Genomic DNA, 14,053 nt, shown 5'->3' on the forward strand with positions numbered 1-14,053 from the left:
GTTCAGTTTTTCGTTTGTTTGGGAAGTGTATGGGCCAGGAATTGAACCCAGGTCTCCTGTGTGGCAAGTGAGAATTCTACCACTGAACTACACTTGCACCCTGCCAGGTTTTTTTTTTTTTTTTTTTACATGGTCAGGCACTGGAATTGAACCCAGGTCTCCAGCATGGCACACAAGAACTCTTCCACTGAGTTACCATTGCCCCCCGGCTTTCTTTTTATCTGAACTGAAGCTTGGTCTCTTTTTTTGGTTACTTTAACTGTTATTATATGTAGCAGTACTGACTTTCAGAGCTGGAGAGCTCCAGCTCTGAATCATAGGTGTCACAGGGGTACTCAATATGGTAATATTACTTACAGACCCATTAGTGAACCTCCTTCACTTCTATCTATTCCTTTACATTGGAGTTCAACCACCTTAGCTAACCGTTCACCCATCTCAAGCTTCTGTGTATCTCTAGGTCCCCTATATTCTGTATTAAAGCCGCTCTGATTTTGCCTTAACCATTGTCATTAAAGTGGAACCACGTAATATCTAATCCTTTTGTGTCTGGCTTGTTTCACTCAGCATCATGTCCTAATGCTCATCTATCTTATCATGTGCTTCAGGATGTCATTTCATGTTACTGCTGCATAATATTCCATTGCGTGTATATACCACAATTTGTTAATCCACTTGTCTCTTGATGGACACTTGGATTGTTTCCATCTTCTGGCGATTGTGACTAATGCTGCTATGAACATTGGTTTGCAAATGTCTGTTTGTGTCATTGCTTTCCGCTCTTCTGGGTATATACCAAGTAGTGGTATTGCTGGGTCATAGGATAACATGATATTTAATTCCCTAAGGAACTGCCAAACTGTCTTCTGTAGCTGCTGTATCATTATATATTCCCACCAGCGTGCATAAATGTCCCAATTTCTCCACATCCCCTCCAGCATTTGTAGTTTCCTCTCTGTTTTGTAGCAACCATTCTTATACATGTGAGGTGGTATCTCATTGTAGTCTTGACCTGCATTTTCCTTATAGCTAATGAATATGAGCATCTCTTCATGTTCTTTTTAGCCATCTGTATTTGCTCTTCTGAAAAATTTCTATTCATATCTGTATTAGCTAGAATTCTTTTGAGAAACAGAATGAGCAGGAGATATCTGTAAATATAAAATTTATAAAAATGTCTCATGAAACCATGGGGATATAGAGTCCAAGATCTGTAGGGCAGGCCACAAGCTGGCAGCTCCAATGAAGGTCCTCAATGGACTCTCAGGAGAGGCTGGTTGGCTGAGGCAGAAAGAGTGATTGTCTCTTCTGAATCCTCCTTAAATGCCTTCTGTGATTAGACTGTCAGTCATTGCAGAGGACGCTCCCCTTAGCTGATTGTAATCAGCTGTGGATACAGCCAATATGGTCATGATTTAAGTCCATGAAATGTCCTCACAGCAACAGACAGGCCAGTGCTTGCCTGACCGGACAACCAGGTACCACCACCTGGTCAAGTTGACACATGAACCTGACCATGACAGTCCACGCCTTGTCAACTTGGCAGCAATACACATCACCTTAAACAATACTTAATCTCTAAATAGAAAACAATAATGGACACATTTTTTCCTCACCTAACAATACTCAACTGTACGGCATAAAACTGGAAACACGTTAAATCTCTCCAGAATAGGGTGCAAGTCCTTGGGTAATATTCACTCTTAAACTTGATATCTTACAACTTAAATATTGAAAATGAACAAAAAAAAAGCTTATGTCATATGATAAAGGGTTAAAATAAAGAGGAAAACAAAGATATTTGAATTATATATAAATATATAGATACTAGTTACAAAGCAAGGAAGAAATATTCATACCATTACGGTCCTTGTTTCTGTAACTGACCACATGGTCGTAGTTCATATTTATCACTATCTTCTTCCACTTCGCATTCCATGTTCCCTTTATCCTCAGCAAGCACCTCAGCTCGCTGTGGTTCTTTGCCTGGTGGGATGACTCAAACCTTCATTCCTGAAGTTTCAAAGCCACTGGTAGTCCTGCCTAGATTGGGTTGTTGCAGTTTCCATTGATTTTAATTACAGGGCATGGTAGTACTAAGAGAAGCCCTAGGGGATCTCTTATATTCCAGGAAAACTCTTTTTTACCTTCATTGTATAGCTGCAGTCCTATTTCCCCCTGATAGTCAGGGTCAATCACCCTAGCCAGTAAAGTAACCCACTAGGGGTATAAGTAGCCCAAAGTGACCAGGTGGTAGTCTTAGAGTCCAGTTTAATGGAATCATTATTGTTTCTCCTGGTGGAAGCACTCCCCTTTCTGGAACCTGTATACCAGCAGAGCTAAAAGTTGCAGGGACAGGAAACAAAAATTTTCCTAGTGGATCATTAGCAATAATAGTGATCAGTGCCTCTCCCATTTCCACCCCATTAATTCCTGAACCCATGAATCTTGGCTATGGGAGAAACAGGACCATACAGTGGATGCTAATTCAGAGCATACACAGCCTCCTGGAGAATATTGCCCCAGCCCTGCAAGATATTGCCACCTTGAGTTTTCAAAAGGCCATTCCACCATTCTATAACCCAGCTGCCTCTGAGTAGTAGGGAACATGGTAAGACCAGAGAATTCCATGAGCATGTGTCTATTCCTGCATTTCATTTCCTGTGATGTAGGTTCCTTGATCAGAAGCAATGCTGTGGAATACCATGACAATGGATAAGGCATTCTATAAGTCCATGGATGGTAGTTTTTGGCAGAAACATTACGTGCAGGGAAAGCAAACTCGTATCCAGAATGTGTCTGTTTCAGTTAGAACAAATCGCTGCCTCTTTCATGATGGAAGTGGTCGAATGTAATCAGTCTGCCACCATGTAGCCAGCAGATCACCTTGGGGAATGGTGCCACATCGGGGACTGAGTGTGGGTCTCTGCTGCTGGCAGATTGGGCACTTAGCATTAGCTGTAACCAGATCACCGTTGGTGAGTGGAAGTCCATATTGTTGGGTCCTTGCATAACCTCCATCTCTACCACTATGACCACTTTGTTCATGAGCCCATTGGGCAATGACAGGAGTTGTTGGGGAAACAGGCTGACTGGTATCCACAGAATGGGTCCTTATTCATTTGATTATTAAAAACCCTCCTCTGCTGAAGTCACCCTCTGGTGCGCATTCACATGGGACACAAATATCTTCATGTTTTTAGCCCACTCAGAAAGGTCTCTCCACATACGTTTTCCCCAGACCTCTTTGTCACCAATCTTCCAATCCTGCTCTTTCCAAGTCCCTGACCATCTAGTCAAACCATTAGCAACAGCCCGTGAGTCAGTATACAGACGCATTTCTGGCCGGTTGTCTTCCAGGCAAAATAAACAACCAGGTGTACTGCTTGAAGTTCCACCCACTGGGAAGATTTCCCCTCACCACTGTCCTTCAGGGACATCCCGGAAAGGGGCTGCAGGGCTGCAGTGCTGAACACTGACCACTTTTGGACAGCTGCAGCTGTCCACTTTTTACATACCATGCAGAACCATCTGTAAACCAGACCCGACTTTTCTCTTCCTCAGTCACCTCACTGTAAGGAACTCCCCAAGAGGTCATAACTCTGGTTTGGGAAAGAGAAGGTAATGTGGCAGAAGTGTAGACCATGGGCATTTGGGCCACTTCCTCATGTAACTTACTTGTGCCTTCAGGACCTGCTCTGGCCCTATCTTGTATACACTATTTCCATTTTATAATGGAGTAATGCTGTGCATGCCCAGCTTATGGTTTGGTGGGTCAGACAACAACCAGCTTATGATAGGCAACTCAGCTCTCATGGTAACTTGGTAGCCCATGGTCAAGTGTTCAGCCTCTACTAAGGCCCAGTAGCAGGCTACAAGCTATTTCTCAAAAGAAAAGTAGTTATCTGCAGCAGATTGTACGGTTTTCTCCAAAATCCTAAGGGTCTGTATTGTGATTCTCCTATAAGGACTTGCCAAAGGCTCCAGACAACATCTCTATTTGCCACTGACACTTCCTGCACCATTGGATCTGCTGGATCATATGGTCCAAGTGGCAGAGCAGCTTGTAGAGCAGGCTTCACCTGTCACAGGGCCTCCTGTTGTTTAGGTCCCTATTCTAAATTAGCTTCTTTTCTGGTCACTTGATAAATGGGTCAGAGTAGCACACCCAAATGAGGAATGTGTTGTTGCCAAAATCCAAAGAGGTCAACTAGGTATTGTGGCTTTTTTGGTCACAGGAGGGACCAGATGCAGCAACTTATCCTTCACCTTAGAAGGGATATCTCGACAGGCCCCACACCACTGGACACCTAGAAATTTCACTGAGGTGGAAGGCCCCTATATTTTTGTTAGATTTATCTCCCATCATCTAACATGCAAATGCCTTACTAATAAGTCTAGAGTAGTTGCTACTTCTTGCTCACTAGGTCCAATCAATACAGTATCATCAATACAATGGACCAGTGTGATGTCTTGTGGGAGGGAGAAATGATCAAGGTCTCTGCGGACAAGATTATGACATAGGGCTGGAGACTTGATATACCCCTGAGGTAGGACAGTGAAAGTACATTGCTGAACTTACCAGCTGAAAGCAAACTTCTGGTGGCCCTTACTAATAGCTATGGAGAAAAGAAGCATTTGCCAGATCAATAGCTGTATACCAGGTACCAGGGGATGTGTTGATTTGCTCAGACAGTAATACCATGTCTGGAACAGCAGCTGCAATTGAAGTCGCCACTTGGCTGAGTTTACAATAATCCACTGTCATCCTTTAAGACCCATCTGTTTTCTGCACAGGCCAAATAGGAAAGTTGAATAGGAATGTGGTGGGAATCATCACCCCTGATCCTTCAACTCCTTAGGAGTGGCACTAATCTCTGCAGTCCGTTCAGGAATCCAGTATTGCTTCTGATTTACTATTTTGCTAGGTAGGGGCAGTTCTAATAGCTTCCACTTGACCCTTCCAACCATAATAGCTCTCACTCCACTAGTCAGAGAGCCAATGTAAGGATTCTGCCAGTTGTTTAGTATGTCTATTCTGGAACTTGGGAAATAACTATAGAATGGGTCCAGGGGCCCTCTGTGAGATGGATCTGAGCTAAAACACCCATCTATCACCTGACCTCCATAAGCCCCTGGTCTGACTGGTGGACCACAGTGACCTTTTGGGTCCCCTGGAATTAATGTCACTTCTGAACCAGTGCCTAACAATCCCTGAAATATTTGATCATTTCCTTTTCCCAAATGCACTGTTACCCTAGTAAAAGGCCGTCGGTCTCCTTGGGGAAGGCTTGGAGGAAGATTAACAGTATAAATTTGTGGCAGTGTAACAGGGTCCTTCCCCAAAGGGACTTGGCCTTCCCCTCATTCAAGTGGCTCTGGGTCTGTAAACTGTCTCATGTCTGGAAATTGATTAAGGGGCCATGGCTCTCTGTTTTTGTAATTCAAGTTAGACTTCTGTTCACTTGACCTAGAACTCTTTTGCTTATACAGCTCAAACAAGAATTTAGTAGACTGCCCATCTGTTGTACTTCTAGGTACCCCATGATCTACTAGCCAACACCACAAGTCTCTGGGAGTCAGATTATTTTGACTCCTGCTTTGAGTCTGCTGTCCATTATGATAGCCACTTCCACCTTGTCTTTGGTGATTAAGTGCCGCCATCTGGCTTCTGCCAACTTGGGATCCAATCATCCCCATTGTGTTTAAGGATTACAGCTCAGCGACAGCAGTTCCCACAGTAGTATCTGACCTACAGAGAAGGGGTCTACAGACCTCTTCAGGGATAATGGCGCTAGTCTCACAAATTTATTTCTCACAGTTCTGGTAAAAGGTGCATCCTCTGGACATTCCTGGGGTGTATGAGTAAGCTTTCCATGATAATCCACTCTAACATCGCAGTCTCTCTAAGCTGTTGCATCCCCTCATCTACATTATACCAGGGCAGTATCTGGGATTTCAACCTAAGGTAATGTTGCCCACCTTTTGATCCATGTTTCAGCCAGACATACAAACTGTTAATTCCTTTTCTAACCCCTCGAGCTATAACATAGCATGCAGAATCTCTGCTTAGTGGGCCCATGTCAATAAATTCAGCCTGATCCAGCTTTATATAATTCTTTTAATTATCCAGCTTTATATTCTTTCCACCATTATCCCACACCCTTAAAATCCGTTCCCACACATATTCCCCTGATTTCTGTCTATATAAATTGAAAAAACTCATGTAGTTCTTTTGGAGTAGAGTGTACCTCTTCATGGGTGACACTTTTGGGGCCTGTTGGGACTTCAGTCTAGCTGTATGTCTGGAAGAAAAGAGGGGTGGTGGGGGTGGGTCATGAAAAGAATTACAAGTGTCTTCCAAGCCAATTACTTCAGGGCATTCCTTTGCAATTTCATCTGGTGAAACAGGATTAGTCACTCCAGGAAGAGGAGCAAGGGCTGTTTTCAACCATGGGGGGTAGTTTCCCTGAGGGTGAGACCCAGCAGGTTGACAGACTTTCCTAGGAAGCCTCTAAACTCTGTTTTTCCTATCCTGCCCAGTATGTGGCGCTTGTCTGCCTACGGGTCCCACCAGCATAAAGCAGACTCTCCCTGCAGGGGGTGTGGTCGAGACAGAGGAGAGGTTGTAGCCAGGCTGTAATTGCTTCAATTTTCCAGTCCTTGGTTTCTGAATTCCTTGAAGGACAGATTCCACCTGAGCTGGGCCCCACCCCTCTCCTGAGGGGAGGCACAGCCTCCAGGGAATTAACTCCTTTCACCTGACCAGCCTCTTTGTCTCTCGGATAAACTTAATTCCGCCCTTGCCTGGGGGCATTTAGAGCCTGAGAAACCTTGCAGTTGTATCTAATGAGCAGTTAAGCAGTAGAAACAGAAAAAAAAAAGTCCTTTTCAGAGCAGGACCCCCGTTCCTCAGGTGTGTTAATGAAGAGCTTAAGTTGGTACTTTGCTGTATGTATCTCCAGGTCCTATGTGCCCCCTTCTTCCTGTTTTTTTAGGGTCCAGACCTTTTCAAGTATTTTGTGCTGTCCAATCCAAAAAAAATCTGTTTTGTTTTGTTTTTTTCCGTCAGCCCTGCCCCCTCTGCGCCAGGGCAAAAACTAGTATCTTTAACTCTTATTTGAGGTTTATCTGAACTGTGGGCCTATTTTCAGCAGATTTTCATATTTATGTCTTTAATAAGGTTTGGAAAGTTTTTCTCAACTAAACTTCCCAGCCCTTTTCTCTTCTCTTTCTGGGACTTTATTTGCAAGCCTTTTTTGTTGTCCATCTTTTCTCTGAGATCCAGTTCCATTTTTTTCATCTTTATTGACGTGTTCTTTTGTGTGCTCTAGTTCAATTTTCTGTCTTTTACTTATTTTTCTTCTGCTTCCTCAATTCTGCTGTTGTTTGTCTTTAGTATATTTCTAATTTGGTCTACAGTATCTTTCATCTACGTTTTTCTATTTAATCTTTCAAATTCTTCTTTATGTTCCTCTAGTGTCTTAATATCCTTTATTTCTTTATAACTATCCTTGAGTAGTTCCATATTCTGTGTCCCTTCTGGTGTTTTTGTTTGGTCATTTAGCTGGCCCATTTCTGCCTGGGTCTTCATGTGCTTTGTGATTTTCTGTTGTGTTTGGGGCATTTTATTATCTTGTTAAAGTTGTTTTGCAAATTGGTTTTCTTCAGTTATCTGAAGTTTTGAATTTACTTGGGTTTGTGTTGAAGGTCCCCTTTTGCACTTGGCTTGTCAGTAATTCCCCATCACGCTAAGGCCTGGATCTCATGTAGGGGGTGCGGTTCTATGAGGTCTATTAAAAGCTAGGCAGGGGTGCATGGAGAGTTCAATGGCAGATGGCTTGACTCCTTGCCCATCACCTCAAAAAACAAAACAAAACAAAACAAAAACTCCTCAGTAATATTAAGCCCAGAAGCCAGGAGACACCCCAAGATGTATTGGGAATGAACACAGACTGGTGGCCACAGAAGAAAAGGAAAAAAAAAATATATATATATAATTAAAAAATACAAATAAAAAATTTTTAAATAAAATTATAAAATAAAAAACTAGGCGGAGAGGGAGTTTGCCAGACCACACTTACTGCTTCCTGCCAGAAGATGGTGATCTTGAGCCACCTCCTCCCCTCAGACATGCCTCTGCCCGTTTGTGGTGACCAGCTGGGTGAGATGGCATGTGTGGTGGAGGTCCGCTTCGAGCACGCTGCAATGGGATGGCTAGTCCCTTTGTGTTGACAGGGTAGCTGATGATTGCAGCACCTAGTGCCCAGGAGCCCCACTGCTCACAAGTGCCTGATGGGATGGCTATTCATGGCCTGGCTGAGCATCCAGTCCCGTGCCCACTGGGCACTGCTTTTCATGGTAGGCAGCTAGGTGTGCCTTTGGGCTTCCCACGGGTGCTCCCGGATGCACAGCCACATACGGAGTCCTTCCCAACTAGCTTCTGGGGCAATCTGGAGTGGAGGGACCGCCCACTCCCTTGGATTCGTGCTTCCCCTGCACACCGCTGCTGGCCCCCAGCAGCGTCGCAGCTGATCAGACTTACCCTATTTCCCTGTCCTGATCTCTCCATCTCTCTCGTCTAGGACCTCCCTATGAAATACTGATGACACTCTTTGATCACACACACTTCAGGATTGTAGTCCCCATCGTTTTTTTCTGTCCTCTCTCTTCTTGCCCAGCAGACCAGCGGTGAAACTCTGTTCCACAGTCTTCCAGGAAGTGTCTATATTAGGGAAATTAAATTTTTTTTCCCTAACCTACACAGACTTTGACATTCCCTTTCACTTGCTTCAAGTGAAAAGGATTAAATCAAACTGATTTTTCTTCCTTTTTTTCAGAAAAAAATTTAAATATATTTGGTTAAGATGTTTGCTAAACAAAGATTTTCACTCCTTTGTCTGGCATAACAGATGTGTGATATTACCTCTTAGTAAAACTTTATGATTGAATTTCTCATTTTTTTGTAGTTATTTAAAATTTTTCACTAACAATTTGTTTCCATACCTATTTGTGTCTAGTTGTCAGACTCTGTAAACATTTGTACTGATGCAGAAATCAGTTCAGCATTTCCAGTTTGGGTAAAAACAATTTTTTAAGCTATTAGCAGGGTTAGTTTGTGCTGTAATTTTGCTATTTTACTTGAGATTTTTCTTCTCTACATTTACCTTCTATACTTAATTTTAAAATCATTGATATCAAATGAATCATATTTATTTTGTTAGTCTGGCCTCCTGATAAATATGTAAGATACTGACATTGTTCATTTTAGGTAACTTGGTTTCTTTTCTTTCCAGCTGCATTCCAGTCCATGATGACAGGAGGCAATATTGGAAAGCAGATAGTTTGCATTTCAGAAGGAATCACTTTGTAATCTCTGTAAGAGTTGTCGTCTAGGCTAGAGGGAAGTGCCTGAAAATGTAGAGCTGTGTTCCAGTAGTCATGTTTCTTTAAGATGACTGTATAATGACACAGCTTTTGCAGTGTGACTGTGTGATTGTGAAAATTTTGTGTCTGATGCTCCTGTAATCTACAGTATGGACAGATCAGTAAAAACTATGGATTAAAAATAAATAATAGGGGGAACAAATGTTAAAATAAATTGGGTAGAGGGAAATACTAGTGGTCAACGAGAGGGAGGGGTGAGAGGTAGGGTGTGTATGAGTTTCTTCTTTTTTCTTTTTATTTCTTTTTCTGGAGTGATGCAGATGTTCTAAGAAATGATCATGGTGATGAATATACAACTATGTAATGATATTGTGAGCCATTTATTGAGCACTGAGTATGGAATGTTCATATGTTGGGAATGTTCCTGTTTGTAGGTTGTTTTATCAGTAAAAATTTAAAAAAATTAAAAAAGAATTATCATCAAGGAAATCACGCAGATTTCTTTCAATTTTGTACAGAGATTTTTCAGGATACCTTAAAAAATTTTAGCTTATGGATAGCTTTTTATTTAAATGATCATAGGTGATATTTCCACAGATACTTAACATTATAATTCTCTCTTAGATCTTAAGTATCATATATATATATTATACTTCCAACATATGGTTATTTATAGTAATAGGCTGAAGTCAACATTATTTTTCTTCTTTTTTGCTAAAACTAATATTGCATATATTTGTATCAAATATTTTGAAGATACTGGAGATTTGATACAAATGTTAATGGATCATATAAAATAGAACAAAAGCAATTAATTTTTATTAATTTAAAATAGTATGCTGCAGATATATCTTTATAGTTCAGGTCCTTTTTTTCATAATGCTAATATTAAAATTTAACATTTTTCTGCCAGTAAGTTCTAGAATTCATGTGAATAGCTGATTTTGTGGGAAAATGAACCTTGACAGTATTTGGTTTTCAAATAGTTTTGCTAGAAAAGATAATCCTTTGTGAGATTTTTATATATCTACCAGCAGTTGAATCATGTAATCTGTACTCAGTTAGGAAGTGGACAAAATGTGATTTATCCTCTGATTAATAAGTACATTTGGTCATGGACAGTTTCCTTTAAAATAAAAAAGATACAAACACAAAACCTTTATTGTTTCTCATTATTAAGTACATTGGAGATAGAGGTTCTGTCCATTGGGGGATTGGGGTCTTCTGACTGTCCCATGTACCTGGCACAGAGTGAGAGATCAGATCAGTCTGCCTGAAAAAAAAAACTGCATTAATGGAGAAAGGCCAAAGTTCCTATGGGTGAGATAAGAACTTTGATATAGGAGAAGGGTGAGAGAAGTTCTTGGACAAATCTACAGACTTGGAGTTTGAAACATTAAAACAATTTTCTATGGGTGTTCCATAGTCAAGTAAATGCTTCTTTGAGGTGTATATATATTTCCCCCTTTAAGTTTTCAAACAGGTCTGCTTACATGACCCCAGCTCTGTCACTTAATATAGCTGTATGATTTTGGGAAAGTGACTTAACTTCTCCAAACCTGTTTTTTCACCTCTTAAAAAAGAATGATCCCTGCTCTATTTATTTTATAGGAACTGTTATGTGAAACAAATGAGGCAATAGCTGTGGAAACAGTTTGTAAGACACAAAATATTTCACGCCTTCCCACCCAGTTTGGAACAATGTATTGCCTGCTAAGAATATCCTTGTGTTCCTTTTCTTTCTTAATTCCCTCATTGCTCTTTTACTCATTGGAACTGTACCATCCTCCAAGACTTGACCCAACTTTTGAAAAACTTCCCAGTTTGCTAGTCTTGCAAGCTCTCCTTTCACTGAATTAATTTTTTTGCAAGTGTTTCACAAATCTTTTCCCCCTTTGTGAAATGTCTTGTATAGTTTTTCATATATCTTTGCTTTCCTTCTGCAACTTGAATTAAGATCTCTGTGGCTCATTTATTCAGGAGGTATAACTGTTAATTCTAAATTCTGAGATACTGAGTTGTTTGTATATAACCTGGTCTTTCCCAGAAACTTCGGGTATTTATGTGACTGAGACTCAGAGTTAGAGCTCAGAAGTTATGAAAGTCAGCAGTACCCCATGCAGGAACTGTTGAAAAAGTTGAAACAGTGATCAGACATCGAGTAGAGATATGAATAAAGCTGATCTGGACAGGACTAATGTATATCTGAAAACTGGGTAAAGGATGATATCCATATTTTAAAGCTTCAACTTCTGTGTGAGACTAAAGGGAGGGATGTTTATCTGGTGCAAAATTTGTATTTTGGGTGGTGCATTTCCTAATTGTATTTTCAGTGTAGTTAATGCCATAAGCACATAGAATCTTGATTAGGGCGTGAGCTTTTGTTGATTTATCCAGGTTAGTATGATGCTCCAATAAATCCCAGAGTGATTTGGACAGTGAATAAAGAAGAATTTGCAAAGTCCCCTTGGGGGAATGGGGAGAAAAGGGGAAATATTCTACTCCAGTTGGAGACTATATGATATTCTAGAAAGCAGTGGGGATGACTAAATCAAAAGGGAGCCCTCGATCTTGGAGTGTGCCCCTATGAAACTTATTCCTGCAAAGGACAGGCTAAGCCTACATAAAATTAGTCCTAAGAGTCACTCCCAGGGAACCTCTTTCATTTTTCAGATGTGTCCCCTCTAAACTAACACTGCAAGTGAAATCACTGCCCTCCCCCTCTACACGCGACATGACTCCCACTGGTGTAAATCTCCCTGGCAGCATGGGACAGAAACACGGGATGAGATGGGACCAGCATCAGCAGATTGAGAAAGGCTTCTTGACCAAAAGGGGGAAGAGAGAAATGAGACAAAATAAAGTTTCAGTGGCTGAGAGATTTCAAACAGGGTTGAGAGATTATCCTGGAGGTTATTCTTATGCATTATATAGATATCCCCTTTTTAGTGTATGGTATATTGGAGTGGCTAGAGGGAAGTGCCTGAAACTGTAGAGCTGTGTTCCAGTAGTCTTTTTTCTTGAAGATGATTGTATAATGGCATACCTTTTACAGTGTGACTATGACTGTGAAAACCTTGTGACTGATGCTCCTTTTATCTACAGTATGGACAGATGAGTAAAAAATATGGATAGGAAATAAATAATAGGAAGAACAAAGGTTAAAATAAATTGGGTAGATGGAAATACTAGTGGTAATGAGGGAGGGTAAAGAGTTTTTTTTTCTTTTTCTGGAATGATGCAAATGTTCAAAAAAATGATCATGGTGATGAACACAACTATGTGATGATATTGTGAGCCACTGTTTGTACACCATGTATGGAATGTTTGTATGTTAAGAATGTATGTTGTTTTATCAATAAAAATATATTTTTTAATGTTAAAATAAAAAGATCTGTGTGGCTATGTCTGTCTTGTCTCACATGGCTACCTGGTTAAGTGCTTAGGTAATTAAAAAGAAGTCAACAACTGAGACAGCTTTAGAAAATGACAGGACTGACTAGACAAATGATTTTAAACATGAATGTTCAAGACCTACCGATGTACCTGTAAATATGAGTATTTGTTTTATTAGCTGTAATCAACCCATTAGAACAGTAAAATTGAGGCGGTTTTTCTGAGTGTTGTGCTAGTTAATGATCACCTGTTTACACACTGCGTGCAACATTTATAATTGAATATGCAGATTCAAATTGCACTGGTAATCTGTCACTCCGGTTAACTCCAGTGGTCTCTTTGCTTATTTGTTTTATTTTCTTTTCCTGGACCATTTCATATCCTGAGATGGCTTCATCTCTTGTCCATACCATATATTGATAACTCCTAATTCTACATCTCTATTTCTGACCTTTTACTTGAGCTCTGGACGTTTCCTTCTAAGTAAGTATCCCGTTGGCACCTTAATCTCTGTTTATCTAAAGTGGAATTATCTTCTTCTGAAACCTGCTTCTCTGTGCTTTTTAAATCGCCATAATTTATTTGTCTGCCACCAAGAAAATGCCTTTCTTAAAGAACTTTTCATTCCCACTGCCACTATCTTAATTGAATCCCTATTGATTTGGCACACAGCAAGCATCCAATAATTATTTCAAGAAGTCAATCAAACTTACAAAGCTCTAACAAGTGGTGGCATCCAGTCTGGTACTCAAGTGTTCACCCCCTAGAGAAGGCACCTGAGATCTCTTAACATCCTTTCTACAAATGGGTTTCAATTCATGCCCCGTCCCGTATGCAGTGCTGACCTTGATTCTGCAAGTTCCCTTCTCGGGCGGCGAAATTTTTAGGTTGAACTGGTGAACTGTTTTAGATTCACCAAGAGCTTTGATAAATGTTTAAGTAGTGATTTTTTTTTTCTCTCGTTTGCCTCGGATGTCACTGTAGTACCAACCTCTTAAATTGAGAGGAAATACTATCTCATCCCGCTACTGCGGGGATGGAGTGACGTCACGGCTAGTGCTAACTGACCTGTTTTTCCTTTTTCGGGGATCAAGGAGCCCCGAAGACTGTGAAATATGTGGGGCGCGGGCTGGGGTGGTCGCAACTGCTTCTATCCCGGAGTCGAATCCTGCGCGGGTTGCCCAAGCATAACCGAGCAAAAAGCCTTTCCTTGGCCGCAGGCGAGCAAGTGGGTGTGTGCGTGGGGGGGAGGGGGAAGGCGGTGGTTAAA

The 14,053-nt window shown here is 41.0% G+C and overlaps 1 protein-coding gene across 4 annotated transcripts in view; it reads left to right on the forward strand.

Moving 5' to 3' along the window:
• The window catches only part of PTGR2 (prostaglandin reductase 2), a 39,996-nt gene extending 29,453 nt beyond the window's left edge, over positions 1-10,543 (forward strand). For all 4 annotated transcript variants that reach the window (XM_077123035.1, XM_077123034.1, XM_077123036.1 and 1 more), the window contains one exon: positions 9,297-10,543. In XM_077123035.1, coding sequence (XP_076979150.1) covers positions 9,297-9,373 — 77 coding nt within the window. In that variant the 3' untranslated portion in view covers positions 9,374-10,543. The remainder of the gene's footprint in view (positions 1-9,296) is intronic.
• The last annotated feature ends 3,510 nt before the right edge of the window (positions 10,544-14,053 follow it).

The sequence above is a fragment of the Tamandua tetradactyla genome, chromosome 12, assembly GCF_023851605.1.
Source record: "Tamandua tetradactyla isolate mTamTet1 chromosome 12, mTamTet1.pri, whole genome shotgun sequence".
In the NCBI taxonomy this organism is placed as follows: Eukaryota; Metazoa; Chordata; class Mammalia; order Pilosa; family Myrmecophagidae; genus Tamandua; species Tamandua tetradactyla.